This window comes from Poecilia formosa, unplaced genomic scaffold (genome assembly GCF_000485575.1).
Source record: "Poecilia formosa unplaced genomic scaffold, Poecilia_formosa-5.1.2 Scaffold219, whole genome shotgun sequence".
Classification (NCBI taxonomy): domain Eukaryota; kingdom Metazoa; phylum Chordata; class Actinopteri; order Cyprinodontiformes; family Poeciliidae; genus Poecilia; species Poecilia formosa.
Genome location: NW_006800158.1, coordinates 350,455 through 372,494, shown reverse-complemented (window position 1 = coordinate 372,494; position 22,040 = coordinate 350,455). Strand labels below are relative to the sequence as shown.

General features: G+C 40.0%; 2 protein-coding genes across 2 annotated transcripts in view; one reads left to right on the top strand and one right to left on the bottom strand.

The window, feature by feature from the left end:
- Positions 1–152: 152 nt before the first annotated feature.
- On the top strand, positions 153–9,701 carry shcbp1 (SHC SH2-domain binding protein 1). The gene is made up of 13 exons (XM_007568235.2): positions 153–451; positions 2,029–2,226; positions 2,301–2,416; positions 2,504–2,712; positions 2,783–2,878; positions 3,438–3,668; positions 3,760–3,937; positions 4,996–5,116; positions 5,787–5,918; positions 6,749–6,867; positions 7,013–7,099; positions 8,321–8,459; positions 8,550–9,701. Exons 1-13 carry the CDS (start codon positions 307–309, stop codon positions 8,843–8,845), a joined length of 2,067 nt encoding a protein of 688 aa, XP_007568297.1. The 5' UTR covers positions 153–306; the 3' UTR covers positions 8,846–9,701.
- A 353-nt stretch (positions 9,702–10,054) lies between these two features.
- The window catches only part of adamts17 (ADAM metallopeptidase with thrombospondin type 1 motif, 17), a 21,632-nt gene continuing 9,646 nt past the window's right edge, over positions 10,055–22,040 (bottom strand). Inside the window, 16 exon segments of the mRNA XM_007568234.2 lie at positions 10,055–11,114; positions 11,265–11,409; positions 12,364–12,516; positions 12,868–13,072; positions 13,962–14,097; positions 15,614–15,773; positions 16,285–16,442; positions 16,620–16,700; positions 17,159–17,279; positions 17,943–18,070; positions 18,424–18,593; positions 18,794–18,939; positions 19,067–19,168; positions 19,973–20,123; positions 20,278–20,418; positions 21,439–21,579. Of these exon segments, the coding sequence (XP_007568296.1) occupies positions 11,095–11,114; positions 11,265–11,409; positions 12,364–12,516; positions 12,868–13,072; positions 13,962–14,097; positions 15,614–15,773; positions 16,285–16,442; positions 16,620–16,700; positions 17,159–17,279; positions 17,943–18,070; positions 18,424–18,593; positions 18,794–18,939; positions 19,067–19,168; positions 19,973–20,123; positions 20,278–20,418; positions 21,439–21,579 (2,158 nt within the window). The 3' untranslated portion in view covers positions 10,055–11,094.

The window sequence follows — 22,040 nt, the reverse complement described above, 5'->3', positions numbered from 1 at the left end:
TAAAACATTTTAATAGTATTATGTTTTTCTTGGTGTAACAAAAAAAAAACATATATATTTTTTCTTTTTTGTATGTATGTTCCACTTTTTTAAAATGGAGAAGAAATATGTATGCATACGAGAGCATTGTGCGCATGCCCGGTGTTATGAGTTACGATTGGCTCGGGCTCCGGATTGGCAGAGAGAACACTGACCGGGATATTTTGAAAGCAGCAGGGTGGATGCTACTGGTAGTTTAGTGTTTGTAAATCAGGAAATATTTGAACACCTTTAAGAACTGCATTAGACTGGTTTTTTAGCGCATCCATGGAGCAGGAAAACCAGAAAATGGCGTGTATAGTCAGTGACATGTCGGACATGGTGGTGGTTGATTTGCACTCTGCCGTTAAAGCTGAAGAAACAGAGGAAGGTCTTCCTGGAGCGGGGCGCAGCCAGTTGGATATAACCCAAGGTCTGTGGAAAGCTTTCACTGTTTCTTTCAGACACTAAAGTGGTTAAAATCACTTGGGTACAATCCTCTGCTGTAAAATTGACTAAAGGCGAGTAGTGCTAAGCTAATAGCAGCTAGACAGATTCGGTTGACTGAGTCAACGTAACTTATCGTGTCTTGACGGTTAAATTAGTCTGTGTGTTTTTATGTTTGTATCTTTGAGACTTTACCTGATTTACTTGGCATTATACTGACTGACTACTATCAGGGCATTACACTCAAAATGCCTCTGTCACAAGGACAAACTGTACTGTTCCCTGTGGCCCTGGTGCTTTGTGTTATAAACTGTCTCCAATAAGAATCAGAAAACAGCTATGTCCACCCTTTTAAGAAAAAAAAAGCTTATATTGAATTGCCAATGTTTAAAGTGGGTTGTCACAGAGAGCAGAGGAATTATTTTCACACATTTAAGATCCATTGGCGGAAATAGGATTAATGTTAAAACTTGAGCGACTCACAGCGTTGCCTTTGTACAGCTTTGACAAGTAATATATGAAAAGGAAAAAGTACAATAAAAATATAGAAAATGAACATAAATAAAACAAAAGGAAAATATGAAATCTAGCAGTAGGATTTGCCCATTACACAGGTTATTGCACGTCACGTGATCTATTACACATTCAGTAATGTTGACTGTCCGGTTGTTTCAGTCCTCCTGTACATCTTCTGCCCCCCCACAGCCCCCACCATCATGCCATTTAGGACTAAGCAGTTTCTGAGTCTGTTTGTTCTGGATTTGGGGAGGAGCAAATCCAGTGTGTAGAGGTGCTTGGCAATGTCCACGATGACAAACAGTTCAACTGTCCTCTCCTCTAACACTGTAGAGTATTGTAAAAGTGACTATATTTGAGCTTTTTAGAATGTTATTCCCTCATCAAAAACAAATTTGGATTGCCACTTTGATTCTTTCATGCATGTTTGAGAAATCCTCTAATTTCCCCTGTTAGCCATTCAGAGGTTCCTAATCATTTGTCCTCCAATCAAAGTCCCCAATCCCAGTTTCCGACCCCCTCTGTGAGGGGGGTGAGGGGGGCAGGCTACTCCTCCAGACTAGCAGCAGCAGCAATTAGTAAACACATGGTAGAACTGCACATCTTCTGAGCTTATTATATTAGCTTCAAAGCTTCCTAAGAACACCTGTAAGCATCTCATTTGAGGAGCATTGTTGCAATGATGAGCTGAAGGGCAGTGTTGGAAAGAGTAGAGGTCAATTTCAAGCCAGCAAATTGCAAAGTCTAAATTATTTAAGTCATGTTGATATGGGTGTGAAATATAGACCTAGAATCTTATCTCAATTTTTTGTGGTAGCATAGTGATGATCATAAAGATTAAAGATGTATATTGATGGTTGATTGATGTTAAGTTGTTTATGTGAATTGACTTTTGAGAGAAGGGGAAGCAGAGTATTTTTCTTCAAAATACTCTTCATTCAAAACTTTTGCCTGCTTTTATGTGACATCCTCATTTTAAGTTATAAATAAATTAAATAAACAAATGAATTAAATGAAAATGAAATGAATGTGATTCGCCCTCCACAGCCCTGAGTCTAAATGAGGACAGTGGAGAGGACAGTGATGACGACAGTGGCACAGATCATTTCAGCAGTGAGAAGTCGGGGACTCAGCTGCAGAGATGCGAGCAGCACAGAGGTGGAAGCTCCAGTCTGCCTGACACCTTCCAGACCGGCAGCCTGCTGTTCTACGAGAGGTTTAAGGCGTATCAGGACTACATGCTGGGTAACTCTGACACCACCACAGTCTGGCCGCCATGTTTCTTAGTTATTTAATGCCACATGTTTGTTGATGTGCAGGAGACTGTAAGCCCTCAGAGGTGAAGGCCTTCACAGCAGACTACCTGGACAAGGCGATGGAGCCGTGTGACTGGTTGGCTCTGTGGAGCACTGACGTCTTTGATGTGGTGGTGGAGGTAGGAGCAGCTCATTTAGACGGCTAAATGAGCCGTCTAAATGAGCTGCTAACAGTCATGTTTGTGGGATTCTGTTGGTGAGTTTAGGTGCGAGATCTGGACCTGAACGACCTCAAGGCATGTGTGAAGCTGGTGCTGCCTCTGCAGTGTGAAATCAGAAGCTGTGAGATAACAGAGGAATCCTTTAATTCTCTGCTGGAGGCGACTCAGCACAAAGTTCCCCTGCTGGAGCTGCAGGTCCTCTACAATGAGTCAGGGGACTTTGACCAGACGGCGCTCACTCTTGAGCACTTAAGGTAGGGTGCTCTGAATTGGATCTGACTGATGTACTGCAGAACAATACTAAGAGTCTTCTCGTGTCTGCAGGTTTTTCTACAAACACATCTGGAGGCAGTGGGATGAAGAGGATGAGAACGATGACTTTGACTACTTTGTTCGTTGTGTGGAACCTCGTCTCAGACTGTAAGCAGAACTTGAACTTCTGGAATGTGAAGGTCGATGCTCAGACTGGACAATATGACTGAAAAACGTTTTGCGATATAAGCATTCTATATCAGTCAAAATGGATAATTAGTTTTATTTTTTTAATATTTGAAATATACCCCCAAACTGGTGATGTGATCTTTCCTGTTTTAGCCACAGTTTTCAGTTTTATGAGGCACCATAGCAAAACAAGAAACTGCTACCATGTATGTTGATCAACAGGTTGTTGCTAGGTAACCAAAGAGTGAGTGAGTGAGTGAGTGAGTGAGTGAGTGAGTGAGTGAGTGAGTGAGTTAGTTAGTTAGTTAGTTAGTTAGTTAGTTAGTTAGTTAGTTAGTTAGTTAGTTGATCCCACCAACTTTGCTTAGCTCATCATTCCTAGCTTTTCTTCTGCTCAGAATGCTGTGTGGTTTTGGATTGGAGTTCAGTGAAATTATGAAAAATTCTATCAGACATATTATCTGTTGATGTAGATCACATATATATTTTGTTATTGGTTTGTTGTCCAGCCCTAGTTGATGCTGATGTCCTCTTGCAGCTACTATGACATCCTGGAAGACAGAGTCCCAGCTGGCCTGGTGGCAGAGTACCAGTCCTTGCTGCAGAGCTGCTCCCAGTGCTTCCAGCAGTTTTCAGAGCTGCGTGGCGGACTGAGCGCCGATTCAGACTCAGAGATAGACAATGTGTCCATGGTGGAGGGCCTGAAGCTCTACGACCAGCTGGAAACATTTAAACGCAAACTGCAGATCATCGAGAACCCCCTGCTGAGGTGTGTCCCTCACTGTCCCTCACTGTCCCTCGCTGTCTCTCTCCCTCACTCGTACACAACAAACCCCTGACTTCCCTCTGCACCTGTCCAGGTATGTGCTGGCCTACAAAGGCAGCTCCAGGCGGCAGTGTGTGCAGAGTCGTGGACTTAGAGCGTCCGGTGTGAAGGTGGTTCACGTGGTAACGGCCAGCTGCAACACCATCCAGCTGCAGTCTCTCCTCACTGCACGCCTCCTACCGCTCAGCTCCTCTGATGACACAGAGATCCAGGTGAGAGCACACACATGCTGACAGCATAGCAGGGTCAGATGCTGTGGTTTAAACACAGGAAGTTTAGAATGGTTGACCCAGCTCACTTCTGATTTGACCATTTAAATCAACTTCTTCACTCATTCTGCTGTAGATTAGCTGTGGTTGGGATTAGGGCTGCAGCTAACAATTATTCTAGTTGTCGATTTTAATGATTAATCAGATTTTAAAAATTCTCATTCTGCAGATTTTTTTAATCTAGCCACTTTAGTCTTTTTTATACAATAATAGGAATACAATAACCCCTTAAATGTCACTCGAAAACACTTACCTGCAAGTCAATAAGTCCATGTAGACAGTAGTGTCCTTATGGCATGTAAGGAATTTTAAAAATGGCACTTAAATAACTAATTTAATTAATTTTAAATAAAACAGGAAACATTTCATTGCCTAAAATGCAATAACAGCTTTTCCTTAGAGAACACTCGATCATTTGTAGTAAAGGAAGCATCTGCAGCTAAAACTCCTTCTAACATCAACATGAGAAAAGCTCTGTCCTTTCTGCTGGACTGAACGTCAGTATGGTGTGGCTGATATGGTGAGAGTTTTTGGATTAATGGATTAATAATTATATTGCAAAAGATGCTTAACAGATTTTTTTCAGATGCTAAAACTGCCACTTAATGAGTTTTGGCTTAAGGTTTGAAGAAAATTTGGCTTAATTTGGCTTTCTTTAGCTAATGTCTTTTTTAAGACGATGATTTCAGTAATCGATTCATCATCATTAATCTGATGAATCATTTTAGCCCTGTCTGAGGTCATTATATTGATGAATTGGTCCCACGCTTTAGCTTTTGAGCAGATCAGCCCACTTTTGAATGTAGAATGCTTTGTTTACAGATTAGTTTATGGTCAATAGAAAGGCCAAAGCAAAGCCCATATCATCAACTCTCCATCTCTGTGCTAAACAGTTTGTGCTGCTATCCTCACACAAACACACACACACGCACACACACCTACACACACACACGAGGGCAGTCTATCCACTTTGGGAGGATGAACGGTTTGATGTCTTGCAGTTCCATAGAGATCCAGTGTCAGCCGTGGATTCCTGTCATCAGGGTGACATGGTCATCATTCTTCCAGGAACTTACAGAGTCAGCAGCTCCATCTTCATACCAGACTCCATCACTGTTGAAGGTAAGAAAACACATTGTGTGGTTGGAAAAGCACTTTTAGACGATCGTTCCCTTAAGAAGATCCAGCTCCATGTTGATGTGAACACTGATGTTTTGAGAAATGCTGTTAGGAATTCTAAATATAATGCTAAACAATAAAGCTAGATGTTGTTTAGAATAGAGTTAGAATTAATAGATCTGCCCTTATGGATTGGGCACATTTTCAACAGTACCATTTAGAATTTTTCAATATTGGGATTGATACAGATATTGATATTGGATCATATATATTGTTTTAGAACCTAACCCACAGCGTTCTGCCTGACCTGCTGCTGTGTTTGTTGCTCCTCATGTTGCTGTCTGTTCAGTAATGTTCTGTTTAAAACCTCACAGGTTTGTTAGATACACATGTGGGCATTAAAAATTAGAGGTGATTACTGAAGACTATTGGTTTCACAGGATATTATGTATTGGCATCAGTGTAGCGGGATTAGAGGATGTAAATGAACTGTATCTTTCAGTTTGCTTACACTGTGTTGTTGGAATGTGACCAATTGTGAAGAGGTTCCAGTGGTTGACAGTAGATGTGTTGGTGAACTTGCTGCAGGAAGACCACTGCCAGAGTTTCCTGAGACATGTTGAACATTCAGAGGAATGCTGGGTGTTAATAGATCTCTTGGTTTGTGTACCAGGCTTTGGATTCCCTGATGAAGTTGTGATTGAAAACCAACACAAAGGCGACTCATTTGTGGAGTCCACAGGAGCCGATGTCAGAGTGTCCAACATTAAGTTCATCCAGCATGATGCTGTTGAAGGCATTCTGTGTGAGTAGGTCATATTCAAGCTACCACTTCATTCAGTCCAGTTTGTTTAAAATTATAGACAATCTTGAAACTTCAGTGCAAAATTTGTCAATACAGTTTTCATGAAAACTGCTACAACGGAAACAACGACCACAATGTGATTGGAACAGAATCTTTGTTTTAGAAGTACAACTAAATTGGTGTCAATGTTTTCTGTAAATCTCTTAATTTATTGTACAGCAGTACAAATTGTTGTTTGAAAAAATTCAAATGCAGAAATCCACTTAGTATTCAGAACAGGAATAAACTCTTCACCAGTTTAAAGTCCTTTCTTAGGAAACTAGTTTCCTCAGCCATTACATCACACTACCAGTCTACTGAAAGGTAAATATCACACTACTTACAAGTGAAATATGACGGAGCATGTTTAACTAACTCTTATAAAGTTAATGCTGTTTTAAAACTATAGTGGATGAACAATGAGCTACATAAGTTCAAACAGATGAGTGGCTACTCCAGCAGATGGCCTGATTAATTTGCCAGTTAATAGATATTAGCTGATCCACCTAACATTAGCTGGTTACTCTTCCAGTGTAAATAGTAGCACTGCAAATTAAAAATATGTAATATCCTTCATATTACAAGCATTAAACTATTTCTATTATTTGGATTTTAATAATACTGAGTAATCTGTCAGCATTGTTCTTCAATTAGCCTGATTGATTATTTTTTGCAGAACAAACATTAAAACTAAAAAGATGGATTTTCCATCAGCAGTAATCTTACGTGTCACTTGCCCTGACGCCTGTGATGTTTAAAGTGCTGAATCTTCCTTGTCGATTGATGACCAGGTGTACGTCAGGGCACTCTGAACATGGAGAACTGTGTGCTGCAGTGTGACACTACCGGCGTGATTGTGCAGACATCTGCCCGCTTCACCATGAACATGTGTGACCTGTATGGCTCCAAGGTTCGGACAGCACACACCAATCACACAGGAAGCCCCCCTGCTCCTGCTTGTCTTTGTTAAACAGACAGCTTCCATGTCACAAACTCTGTTTTTTGCTGTTTGATGATTGGCTGATCTTGATGATGTCAGTCATGTGTCTGTGCAGGGGGCAGGTGTTGAGATTTATCCTGGCAGCATTTCCAGTCTGGTCAGTAATAGCATCCATCACTGTAAGGACGGGGTCCTGATCAAGGTGAGGTGTCACGACTCCTGCCGACTTTCAGCCTAAAAGAAAAAAACTTATTCAAACAAAATCCTGCAACCTGTTGAAATGTGCTGTTAATAGTTTTACAACTGGTGTTGACCAAAGTGTGTATGTGTGTGTTGAATCATAAATGAATTATTTGAACTAGAACACACACAGAAAAAAAAAAAACCCACAAATGCCATGGACCTCTTTCAAATCAGACAAAATTGGTGACAAACGCTTGTGCAGCAAAAATTTCCGTTTGTGCCACTATCATTTTATAGATACTAAGAAATGTTTCCAGAGGTCATGAAAGGTCAACCAGCCCTCCTACCATCTTCAAATAAGATAAAACTGGTGTTAGTCATTTCAACTACGTTTGTGCAGCAATAATTTTTGTTTATGCTGCTTTGGCTTTGAAGTTATGAAAGTTTAAAGGTCATCTTGATTTTGTAAAAGTGGGGGCCTGGTTGGAAGCGCCACAAACAAAACGTTTTACTGTACAAATGTAGCACAAACGTTTGACATCAATTTATCTGATTTGAAGAAGGTCGGGGGGAGGGGCTTCACTGAGGTATGCCATGGTTTTATATTTCTCAAAGATTTTTTCAGAGATTAGGATTAATCATTTTCCTTCAGCATGTATTCACAATAGAGCTGCTACTAATTATTTTAGTAATTTATTATTCTATCGATTATTAATAAGAGAAAGAAATTGGCACATTTGGTAGATTTTTTGTTTAACCATTTAAGTCTTTTATGCAGTATTAGAAATTCATTAAAATATGCATCTAAACAATCTACTTTTATAAAAATAATAATAAAGAATACATATTTCCTAAAATACAGCAGCAGATTTCCTTTAGTGAACATTTCATTTGTAGCAAAGGATGCATCTGCAGCTAAAGCTAAAATCCTTCTAACCTTAAATTTCTAACAGATGCAAGGTTTATATTTTTTTTGATTAACTCATTATTGAATAGCAAAAGGTGCCATTTGAGGAGTCCTGGGTACAACAGATAAAGTTATTTCAGTTTTAGGTCAGGTAACGTTGCTGCATTTTCCAGAAGGTGGTGCTATTTCACGTGATCTCTTATTTCTGAGGCATTTGGTATTCTGTCAGGCTGATAGGTTTTCTTTCTGTAGCACTGAATCTCTGCTTTCTAATGTAAGTTTTCTTTTCAAAAGTATGGTCCATATGATGTGTGTGCATGTGTGGACATGCAGGACTTTGCCAATGAGCTGGATGGGATGCCATCCATCACCATGGAAAACAATATCATCCACAACAATGAGGACTATGGTGTGATTCTGGTTAAACCGGGTACTGGAGAGGAGCAGAGGGTCCAGTCCTGTGAGGGTGAAGGTCAGCAGCTCTCATTGTGCTTGATGCTCTGATGGTTATCTTGGTAGAATCAGTAGTTAGCTCATCTGTAGTTCTTCTGTTTGTCCCCAGAAGACCCAGCGATGCAAAGCGCTGACGACCAGCAGCAGGAGGCTCCTCCAGAGCTGACAGCAGCAAAGTCAGACTCTGCTGGGTCCCAGCTGGAGTCAGCAGTCAGCAGCGACGGCAATGCTGCTGGTGCTGCCGCCGGCAGGAAGTGGCAGTTCGGTCGTCAGCTGAGTAGAAGCAAGGAAGTGTCCTGCAGCCGAGCGGTCCAGGATCTGATGGAGCACCAAATCTTTGTTTCTGTTCAGGAGAATCAGTTCAAATGGAATGGAAAAGGCGACTTTGGAATCTTTTTCTACTGACTTTCACTCTGGCTGATTAAGTCTAGGAAGTTTGTCTGCTTTTTAGTTCTTGTTCCCATTTATTGGCGTTACTGTCTTGATTACAGGTGGTTGTTTTCTGATTTGAAAAGACCACTGGAAAGTTGTTGTCTTGGAGGTATTGCATGCTGTTTGTAACACTACAATGTGTTCTCAGTACTAATTTTGTTTGACTTTGCACAAATCTTTTTATCTAAATTATTCCTTCCGGGCTCCTCACGCTGCTTTTATCAGCATGAGGATATGCTGATGAAGCTTAATGGATTATTATTTTCAAATCAACTTGTTATGTTGATGGTAGTTATGGTGTTTTTACCTTTAATAAAAAAAAATATTTAGAAATGGAACTTTTTGTGCTAAGTAGTTATGTATTGATGGCTTCAGAAACTTTTATTGTGAAAAGTATTCACACAATTTGAATATATACACACTAACATAACACCATAAGCCCACAAAGGTCAGTGTATTTTATTGGGATTTAATGTTAATGTTTAGTTTAAGCAAATAACACATTGGAATGATGCTGGAAGGATAGAGTGTGAACACATGGGTTCCGTTTCCTATCCATTCTGAGCAACAGCATCTCTACAGCATAATGCTGCCATCACTACTTTGTTTTTTTTCTAGTGGTGTGGGCTTCACAATGATGTACAGAGTAATGATTTACATGTGGGCCAGAAGAATATTTAGGACTGAAGCACATGTCAAATGTGTTCTGAGTAAAAGAAACCTTGATTATAGAAATTTTATTTTGAGAGGCATACATATTTTCTAACTTAAATCTACCCTCCTCTCATGATTTGAGGCCCGACTCTGTAGAATCAGTAAAATGTCTGACTTAAAAAGTATGTGATCAAATGATTTTTTTCTCTTATGGTTCTATGTCACAGATGAACACAGGACAAACAACCACACATCTCTCTAAAGGAGAATTTAGAGAGATCAATCTGTCATGTTTTTGTTGGTTTGTACCTGGAGAGATCCCACACATACACAGGAAGAACAGGCAGAAAGACCCCAGGCTGGGATTCAAACCTGGGACCTTCGTGCTGCAAGGCAACAGTGCTACCAACGGCACCACTGTGCAGCCTGAGATGGAGTATACATCTAGAAATATCAGCTGTGGTTGATGTTCATTTTATGGAGCGGTCATAAATATTCTCACTATTTTTGTAAAAAAAGAAAATGTAATAAAATTGTAAAAGTTTTCTTTTATAGGACTGAAAAATATAATTAGGTTTTGGTTACACAAATATAGACCAATACATGAAAAAAAAAATTGAAAAAGAAGAAAGACAAGATTACAGGCAGCAAATAGTTGTTAGCTGGAAACTATTAGTAAAAAAAAAAACTGAAATGGGATTTCAAAATACTTTTCATTTTTTCATACACATTGACATGCAGCTTTACTGAGATTCACAATCATGATGAAAGCATGTTTTCATGCTCCAATCAGAGCATGAGACAGTCTGATGTTCTGTTGGACAGAACAAGCTATTTAAAAACAAAGGAAAATGTATTTATTTATGCTAAACATTACTTAAGCTTAAACTATATGCATTAAGTAATTTACTTGAAGTGTTTGTAATACAGGTATACAGAGTTACAGCAGCATTAGCAAAGAAACATCTTCACTATCACAACATCATTTCATATAATCTTTACGACAAAGTTTGGGTTTTAGTTCCGTCTCATATTTTTATAGCACCAGTATTTAGACCCAAAACTACCACACAACCCCGTGCATTAAACACAGTACATAAAATCAATCAGGACCTTGTGGTCAGGAGGATCAAGTATTTCTGTTATTGTTTAAATTAAACATAAATGCAGCTTGGAGCAAAAGCACCAAAAGTTACTGTTTCTAAAGTTTTGATTTCCAAATTTCTTAAATTCCAAGATTTCTTTGTCCATAACAATGTAGGGTCTGTGCTTTACATTGTAATTTAATGTTGGAAACACAGACATTAACCTATAATTAAAAAAAAGTATCAAATATATGATCAAATATAATGTGCAATTCATCTTAAAGAAAAGCTTCTTTCCTGATGAAGTGGGAAGGATTAACGTCTGGCACAGATCCTCTTCGCTCCACAACTGAAAGAACCCAACTTGACTTGAAAATATCCATTTAACCAGCTGCTGTGGAGGTGATGTATTCTCCCTTGTCCACCAGTCAGCCGGGGGGCTTCAGAGCAGAGGAGCTATCCTATCAGCAGGAGGGTTAATCTTCAGGCATCGGCTGGTTTTGCTGTAAAAATACAACAAAATTAGCAAACTTGTTGCTACAGCAACAAATCTGTACTCCAAACTGAACTAACTGAAGGAATTGAAAAAAACGCTGCTGTTTAATTTGCAGCATCTGTTCAATATAACATAACAGAAGCAGAGTTTACATCACCTCTGTTAAAGCAGGATTCACGGTAACAGGATCGGTAAATTGGTGGTCTCAGCATTAGTGGGCAGTTGTCGCCATGACGACCTGTGTCTTTATGCATGCACTGGACCACTCGTGACTGTAGACCCTTTCCGCATGTGGATGAGCACTGAAATGGCCAGAGAGTCATCCATTATGTTACATTCATTTTATGCTTAACTGTTGTTGAAAAGCGAAGCTTACACAGAACAAAATAAAATTAGGTGTTGCGTCAACATTTCTACATAATGTTCGTTTCTCATGATGCATCTGTTTTATGAAATGCAACAGCAATATAACACGATGCCCCATAGCATGATGCAGCCACCCCCGTACCGTTCAGGTCAGATGTTGTTCTCAGGTTTACTTGCATTCCTGTTTTTTTCTCAGTTCCACTTTAGTTCTATCAAACAACTAGACATGTCTCCAAATATGAAGGTCTCTGTGGACATTTGCAAACTGCAATCTGTCTTTCTTGTGCTTCATTTGCAGTAATGGCCTCCTGCTCTCTGTGGCCTTTCAGCCCATGTTGCTACAGAACACGTTTCTCTGTGGATAATGTTTCTGTCTCACTGGCTTCAGCAGCATCTTCACAAGGTCTTTGGCTTCTGTTCTGGGGTCAGTTATGAGTTCCACACTAAAGCAGTTTCATCTCTGGGACACAGACTTCTACTCCTTCCTGAATGCTACGATGGCTGGACTTTTCTATCATGACTAGAACTGAACAGGTGAACTCCACACCTGTGAGCAGCTGGATGACCACGCCATGTTTAAATGTTTACTGCACCATGGATAGATAAGTATCTAACAGCCATAAAAACAAAGTGGTTCAGTGTAATAGTGATGCAAGTTCAGACATTTAACTTGGAAAATCTGCTTAAGAAAATCTAAGGCAAAGCGAGGAATAAAGATTGTTTTTAAGTTGCCAGCATTCTCCCAGACAACAAGGATACCACAGATCTTTGTTGATAAAAAGACCAAATGTTGTTCATGAGAAGTGATTAATACCAGTGTTTACTGATCCAGCTGCTCATCATTAACTCAACTTTAACCATACACTAAATATGTTGACTGACATTCATACCTTGGACCAGTCTCCAAACCTCCATTCAAAGCATTCTACGTCTTCCTCACAGGGTTCCTGTTGACTGGGCTTGGAATCAGGCTCACATCCTCCATCTGGGCTTCTACACCGCACTGTCCTCGTGCGAACACCCCGACCGCAGGCTGATGAACACTGGAAATGGTAAGGAAAATATTATCAAAGCATAAAGGACATACAACATTTTTATATACATAAAGTTCCAACAGTAATATAATAAACTCTGTGACACTCGACCAGCATTCAGCCTTCAGGAGGCGTTTCTACTCAGAGACATAGAGACCTTACACCAATAGAAGGTTCACAGTCTGCTCAGACCTTCCAAATCCACCCTAGACGGCTATGAACTGTTTAAACATAGATTATTTAGTATTTTTAACAAATAATGAACTTAGCTCATTAAACTTACTGTAACAATCTAGTGTAAATTCTGCACTAAGTAGCACCAAAGAGTTCCTCCTCTCCCCCCATAGAGTGTTGGACTACCTGTGTCCAGTCTGAGGCCTCCCATGCTGGAAGGCAGAAGTTGCCCTCACAGTTCTGTTGCCCCACAGGTTTGCCCCCGTGGCAGTCCCTGTCCTTGGTGTGGATGAGTGAGCCATTTAGTGAGGGATAAACACAAGACACTTGTCTCTGCTGGAGACCGTTACCACAGGAGATGGAGCAGGGCCCCCACTCACCTGCCACCCACCTGTGGAGAATATCTCAGCTTTTATTCTTTCACTTCACATTTTGAGTAACTGAGTCTATGACACATATGATGTAACGTCACATCAAGTTTTCTATGCAATCTCAGTAATCTTGTCAATGCGGGAAAACGTCAGTGACTAACAGGCTCAGTTTAAAACTGAATGATGTTCCTGTTATTACTGACTGAACAAGGCAACTCTAATCTAACTGGTTTTTATCTTTGGTTTAAAGAAACTCATTGTTTTCTAGAAGTTTGCTCCAGATTAGAGAAGCAGAAAAACTGAATTCAATTCAATTTACTTCTATAGCACCACTTTACAACAAACACCGTCTCAACTCAAGGCACTTAAAAAAATTCAATTCATTCACACACATTCAGTTAATCCTATTTATCATCAAGCGCAGTTTATTATTACAGGTAGATTAAAAGTTTCTATGGAAACCCTGCTGTTTGAATCAACCACTGACTTCTAATAATATCATTAATAATAAATGATTAATTATAATAATTGCATCAAATGTCAAACATTGATAGAAAACAGAATCACTTCAGAATGGAAATATCTCTACTGTAAATGTCTGGCTGCAAATGTTTAAAACTGTCTAGTCCAGTGGTGCCCAAAATGGGTCCTGGAGGGCCGGCATCCTGCATGTTTTAGTTCTCTTCCTGTAGTAACAACCTCCTCAACATGTCAGTGTTCTTCTTAGGTCACCTAATGAGCCATTATTGGATGTAGGTGGTTAAACCAGGGAGAACTAAAACATGTAGGGTGCTGGGCGGCCCTCCAAGACCCACTTTGGGCACCTCTGGTCTAAGATGTCTTGATGTGTGTGTGTGTGTGTGTGTGTGTGTGTGTGTGTGTGTGTGTGTGTGTGTGTGGGACGCTGACCTGTACTGGCATGGCAGAGTGTTGCAGCCCTGCACCTTGGCCTGGGGCCGGGTCTCAGGGTGACAGTAGTTATCACTGACAACCTCCATGCTGTTGTTGACTGTCCTCATACAGGAGACCGCTGTGCTCCTCTCACCTGCATGAAACACAACCATGGGTCAGTTCTTCACTGGTTCTGCAGTCTACAAAGTACCAGGGAAGGTTTGTCTGGCCCAAAAAATGAATACTGAGTATAGGATTGAATCACTAACAAATTATGACGAACAAAATGGAATACTGAAAACAACTTTAGACTATTTGACTTATTAATAAAAACAAAAACAAATGAATATGGATAACAATAATATCCCCACTCAGCACAGCATCTGATTCCTGATGTCAGGTCTGAAGATGATAACCAGACCCAGACAAACCCCCCACTTAAGCAAAGAGACATTAACAAATCTGTAGATGTGTCCAAGCCTCACTTCAAGCTAGACAAAGGATAATGTTATTCAGAATCTTCACTGTATGACGATGAAGTGAGTATATGTGAGAAAAAAGAAAACTGAAAGAGCGAGACAGAGCAAGGAAAACTGGGAGAGCAGATAAGAACAAGCAGTTTGGTTCCAACTCGTTGTTTGAACTTTGCTTTGGATGCAGTCACTGCAAACACATGGGAGCATTAAAGTTGAGGTGTGTAACTTTTATAAAAAATGCTTTTCACATATTTGTTAAAATTATCATTATGTCGTGACAGACAGATAATTTATGGGGGGAAAAAATGAGTTCCTCTGTCTTCTCTCAGTGTTCCCAGTACAACCAATCGGAGTCAGGATGCAGGTCTTAGCGCTGTCAATCACTCTCGTGTTCACCATCTGCCCCTTGTTGTCTGCTACTCTATAGCTGGTTCACCACAACATTGCCTGCCAGAAATGCTAAAGCTAGTCAGCATAGCCACTTAAGACAGTGGATAACTTTGGGCACCACTGGTCTCTGCTGGAGACCGTTACCACAGGAGACGGAGCAGGGCCCCCAATCACCTGTGGAGAATATCTCAGCTTTTATTCTTTCACTTCTCATTTTGAGTCACTGAGTCTATGATGTAACTTCACATCAAGTGAAGGCTCAACATAGCCTGACAGAAACACACAAGCAAAAGGAGAAGTTGTTTCTCCTCCATTGGCACAATGAGCAGCATTGCCTGACAGCTCTAAGCCCAGCCCCCTGGCTCTGATTGGTTGTTTTTGGTCAGCATTTCTTCAGACATCAATAGTAGCTCAGGGAGGAGGAGGAGCTCGAGCTTTTCACTGACTATCTGTCTCATATTATTATACAGTCACAACATGCTTACAGTTTTAACATATATGTAAAAAAAAACATATTTCTGTAAAGGTTATATACATAATGCAGTAAAAAACAATAATAATCACACAGGCCAACATTTCAGTGAGAAGCATTTTCAATCAATTATTTAACTGATCTATCTCAGCTCAGACAGTTTACTGAGGACCTGATGGAATATGGATTCAAATAAGGAGTGCTAAATTGCATGAGCAAAAAAAAAAAAGAAGAAAAAAACACCAAAGAAAACGTGCGTATTGCAACTGTGAAAGAACCAGAAGGGGAATGAATACCTTGGCATGGCTCTGTGAATAATGTTGAACTCTTACCTCCTCCACACTGAACAGAACAGTTCTGCCAGCTACTGTGAGCCCAGACATAGAGGTACTCTGGTTCTGTCTGTTTTTCACTGCTCCGTTCCTGGCTCGTGTTCACAGGTATGGTGTACTCATAGTGGATCCCATAGCTCTGATCATGAAAGAGCAGGACCTACGATCACAACGAAAGTAACTGAAGAAGGCTCAGCAAGCCTTAATGGGCCAGTGACATTTATTCTCCTCACATTGTCCTTTGCTGCTAACCTTTGCTGCTAACCCTGGAGCCTATTTCACTCATGGATATGATTTTTTATCATTATAGTACTGATTCATGTCCTGTCAATTTATTTCAGCCAGCTGTTGATCAATAGTTAGATACATCCATTGATCATCTATACCCGCTTAGTTATGGGATGTTGGGGGTAACCGCCTGTCCATTACAGGACAACACAGGAAAAACAACTGTACATACCCATACCTAATGCTCAGCTCACCTACATGACTCCCTCTATCAGTTTTTTGACTGAGGGAGGGAGAACCCACTCTTACCCACCTTTAAACTTAAGTTTCATATTTAGTGAGAGGGTATTGCTTCAACAAATCTTCTTTGACTAATTATAAACACTGAGAGTACATTTTGTCTCTAGGCATGTGTAACCCACCCACTCACTGGCCCACCTTACCATTAGGTGTAAGGGAGTTTTAGTCGGCCCTTTGGCAGAAATCTTCTCCCAAAGTCCTCTTCTAACGTATCGCACCATAGTCCCAGCCAGCTCAAAGTCTCCCGGAAGCTCAATCTTCCAGTCGCTGTTGATGGATCTCTTGCTGGAGTCCTTAAGAGCTATAGGAAAATTACAGATTGAGTTTTCTGAATAACAGATATTTAACATTTACACACAAAGAAGTCAGTATTTGTCATATGTTCCATCCATAAGACAAGGGAAAATATGTTTTACCCATCTGTTTAAGTACAGATTTACAAGATATATTTGTGGTGAGTGATCCAAGACATGATTACCCAGAAAGCTATGTAAAGGTTTGTCCTCCATGACTTTGATCCTCCACGCTCCTGCAGGAATCACCACAGCCTCAACGTAGCCTCACAGAAACACACAAGCAAAAGAAGAAATATAAATTAACTGAAGTGAATTATTGTGTAGTTTAAACACAAATATTGATTTGATAGTTTTGAGAAAGGAAGAAAATGGTCATCTATTTACACTTTTGCCATATGCTGCTCAATATATGGGACTGCTGCAAAGTCAGCAGCTGCATTTCTATTTACCATAAAATTGTGCAAATTGAAATTACAAAAATAAATTTGCTTCATGGAAACACACCAATTAAAAAAACATGTTTTTGCTAAAAGGTTTTCGTGATAGTATGAGATGATTTTTCAGCCGTATCAAAATAGATGTCAGGTGTGTGAAAAGTAATTTGTCAACATGAGAGCTGGCTTTTCAGATTAAAAAAAGGTCAAAGATGGAAAGTATTGTGTGAAGTTGACCCAGCTCTAAATGCATGATAGAGGTCTGATACTAAAACTGACACACCTACCCATTCCCTTGGTGTAGTTGAAGTCTCCTTTCACAATTTTACAGGAGTCCCCATGTCCATTGCAAACACCACATGTATCTTCCTTTGCTGAGGAGCCAATGATGCCGTCACAACCAATTTTCTGTTCATAGGGAAAAAAAACCAACAGTCACAAAGGAGAAGTTAGAGTCTCTACAAGTTCATGTGTGAATAACCAGAGACAATGTATTTGTGGCTAAACCGTATTCACAAAGACTGTGCAAGGAATTAACAGTTGCCATAATTTAGGATTAATTTAAGACATAATTACATAATTTATCTCTGTTTTTCCTGAACTGTACCAAGCCCTCCTCTCCCCCAACATGTTTTGGGCTATTACCCGACTGGGTTTAGTTTTAGTCACATCTGTTAGTTCAAGATCTAAACGTTCCACTGAACACTGGGACTAAAAGTCAGTTTATCCTGGTTCAGGTGGCTATGACTGACTGAGTGCAACTTCAGGGAAGATAGTGAAATCTCCAGTAGAACGGTTCTGGTGCCTAACTGTTGTATTTTTGATGTAGCTGGTTTGTAATTTAGCTAAAAATCTGTTTGTGATCTCATTTATAATCACAGAAAGTTTAACTTGTGGCTTCAAGTAGTGTGGGTTGAACATGCACCTACAATGACACTGGATAATTACTCCAACCGTTTGAAATTGTGGCACATTATTCATGCAAAGCATCATGGGATATGAGAATAAGTTGGATGCCTTACCCATGTCCTCATCAGCAGCACAAACTAGAGCTGTCATGTTGATGCGTACCTTACAGCTCCCTTTAATACAGAGATCTGACTCATAAGGCCCACAGGAAGTGCCATCAATAACTTTGTCAGCCATCAGGACCGGGACATCATGACCCACCGGGCTGCAGAACAACATACATGGCTTATCTGCTCATCCACACACACAGACACACACAGCTCAATTTTAGCAGGAGAAATAAAAGATGAACATACAAATAATAATGTTAAACTACATTACTATGAATAGCTATAAAAAGATAACTGCAGTAGATGAAAACTGACAGCCTCTGTTATGCTACACATTCTTGTATTTTTTTTGTTTGTTTTTTTGTTTTTGGTCTAAGCTTAATTAAGCTTAATTCAGTAGATCAGGACTTTATAAAAAAAAGATTTACATACATTTTTAAAACTTCTGACAGAAAAAGCCTTAAACTACAAACCCTTCCTTCCTGCAGTGCACACTAACCACGATGAGGTTTGTTTTTGTGTTTGTTTCTCACCATCATTAATGAACGCAGTTAGCACTCTGCCCTTTCTTTTACTGGCATGTTGGTCATAGGAAAGACACTGCAGGTCTCTGAAACTCGGGGCCCCTTTGGGGCACGGCTGGCCTTGACATGCCTTGTGCTCCACACTGGCTTCTGGACAGTGCTGTCCATCAGGACCGGGCCTAGAGACAGAAGGAGTCAAAGTTAATTATAGTTAGTCTCAGGATGGAGATGGTTGCTGTCTCCATCCTTTTAATCTCCTGCAGTATGGGTTTTTAATACTGGGAATAATACCAAGTTTTAGTTTGTTTGTCTCTTTTCAGCTGGTGACTGCAATATAATGTATAGCAGAAAATAAACACATATGCACACAGAAACATACGGCGGGTTGTCACACTTCCTCTGCCTGAACTGGACCCCAGTACCACAGGTCCGACTGCACATGCTCCACTGACTCCAGGGACTCCAGTCTCCATCCACATGTTGGGGGATGGGAGCCTTACTGACACATTGTCCCCCTCTGCACCACTATCAAGGAAACATTCATATTTCACAACTGTGTTGAAGTCAGAAATGTGAGAACATTGCACATCCTCTGAGAAAAGGTTCTGTGAAATGATGAGAGGAACATTTGGTGGATTTCTGAGGATCTTACCTTGTCTGTTCCACACTCTGTTCCTTCCAGAGGAGGATCGAGTTTTGTCTTACATGAAGGATCTCCATTTACTAAACACCACAGGCCAGCACACATAAGATGCTGAAGAACCATCAGAGACACACAGTAGAGAGCGGGGATGTTGTGTTAGAGCCAGCAGAGTCACAAATTGGCAGACATTGCTTCTGATTCATTTTTATTTCATTTTCAATGTAATTTTTTAAAAGGGGCAATATTATATGTTTTTTGTAAAACAATGAAGTAACTATATTACCTTCAGTTGTTATGAAAATGGTGCATATATCAAAAATGATTTAAAAGACGATGAGTATGATGCCTTAAAATTGGACCTCTGTCTCTTTAAAAAGCTCCTCTTTCCAACACTCTGCCTTCAACATGTCATTATGCTGTTTACAACCGTTCAGCAGACTCTCAGTTCATCCAGGTGTTTGCTAATTGCTGCAGCCGCTAGTCTGGGGTAACTGAGTGGGGAACGGGTGGAGGCGGGAGCTCAGCTGGGGAGTGAAGCTCCAAGGCGGAGCTTTGAGTGTAGGCGGGTCTTTGTGCGAGCAAACGTTAAGGGACCCTGAATGGTTGCCATGGGGGATTCAAGGATTCTTCCGACTTTCTTGAATGAATCAAAACAACACTGCATTAATGTGTTTGATAAGGGAATAATGTTATAACATGATATAAAGCTCATGATATATAATTTGAACCTAAATGACCCCAACTGGGTCACACAAATATGGGGAAGGGAGTGGCTGGATCTTGCTGCAAGGCATTAGTGTTACTTAGAGACCATCACACAGATCCCCTCCCACCCCCCTCACACACACATTTTTATTGCTACATGTCAACTGACATACGGTTGCAAATGATGGAGGAATCAGTTGCATGTTGTACCTCCATGTCAGGGCAGGAAGTGGAATTGATTCCAAACAGGATCTGGCATTGCTCGTCCGCACTGTAGTGCATCCCTGGAAGCTTGGAGGACAGGTGCATCCTGTAGGGCCTACTAGGGTCTGTGTAGCGTAAGCACATGCTGGCTCCAGATCTGTTTCAGTGAAAGCAATACTCATATGAGGAATATAGTCCAAAATATATGTTTGCAAATCTATCCTTGTTTTATTTTGAGTGATGGTTGTGAGTTGTGCACTAGCTTGTAAGGTCCTGATTGAAACAATCACTAGTGAGAGACACTTTCTGACCTGAGGAAGTTCTGCAGGTCGCTGCTGCTGCAGGAGGACCATGACAGGTTGTTTGGGTTTCTGCCTTTCACCCATTCACCAGACATGATGTGGGAGTGGCTGGTGCAGTTAGCATGGTCGTCATCATGGCTCATCCCCATGCTGAGGGGGAATCATCAATGCATCACAAAGTGGTTAAAGAGGAACAATCCCAAATATCTGAAATTCTCTTTTTATGAGATAGAGCTTTAATACACTTACCCCACTTACCTTTCTGTCTATTTACATCAGACTAAATTTTCACCCTTCATATGACCCCCAGTGTTATTCAGTTTTATTTCTTCATCATTTTTCGCTTTTCCTGTTTTTATCCAGTTTGCCTTTTCCTTAAAAGCCCAGCAGTCTTCTTTCTAATTTCCCTCTAATTGAATTTATTCACTGTGACACTTCAGAATGTGTCAGCATCACTTGAACAGATGTGGGCTTTGTAATGAAAACAATCTTCTGTGTCTGTTCGGGATTGAATAGGAAACATTATGTATGTTGAAAATGTATTTAATTTCAACCACATAACAACCTAACTTTGACTTTCTCCTAAACCCCACAGAGGCAGTGTCTCTCAGGCTCAGCTTTTCTATTTTGATGTTTTTCTTCTTAAATAATGACCCTGTGGAAAATCTTGTGGCTTCTCCACTCATGCATTACTTTCAGTTTATTTTTAAAATAACCTGGAAGGAGGTTTACTTTTTTACTGACTGGGTGAGCTTGTAATATACTGAAACGTTGTAGAACATAGCTAACAAACATCATGATTTGTCTTGTAACACGTGAAAAAAATGTGTGAAACTTCATGTTAAACTGAAAGCTGTCTCCCTGACCGGCCTTTCCTTCTGATGTCTCCATGCAGAAATGCACTTCACACAGATTACATACTATCACACATTGATTTTAACTTTGGGATATAATCACAAACTCTGTAAAACATGTCGTGTTCAGAAAGAGATATTGAAAAGGTATTTTATATTTTAGTCTTTACTTCCAACATACTGAGCTCATACATTTCTCCTGAGGTTAATTTTTTATTACGCTGCAGCAGTATCACATTTTGTCAGCATTGCTACAAACAAATAACAAAAAGACTTTTCATTCAAAAAGCATGACATGAGTCTGGGCACCACCTACTTGTGACCGAGCTCATGAGCAATGGTGAAGGCCAGATTAAGTCCATTGTCCTCTGCTAATACACACTTCCTCTTTGCACTACAAGCACCGCCCAGATAAGCCATACCTGAAACACAAAGGAAAGATCAAGTGTGAAAACATCTTAGTCAACATGTTGCAGGGTCATAACGTCGGGTCATCTATTATAAACCTTTTTATTGAGCGGATCACAAATGGGAACAAAATGAACAATCGTATATAGAATGCAAATGATAATCACATTCTGGAAAGCTTCCCTTACTTTGTAAAACAGTTAGGATGCCCTATGAGAGTCTGAGTATTTTTCTGCCATATATGGACATGTAAGTATTTAACATTGATTCGTACAATATCAACAAATTCAAGAAATATAAATAACAAAAACAGAAGAAAGTACCTTTTAAAATTTTCAGAAAAATGTACACAAAAAATATTAATATATTTTGCGTGTGTTTCATTTTATGTAATCTCTGTGCTCAATTTTAGCTTAGACCCTGAAAATACTTAGTGACTATGTGATTAATATTTCTCTTATAAATTGTTCTTACTAAAAAGAGACATAACTTTGTTTCAGTGCATTTTAT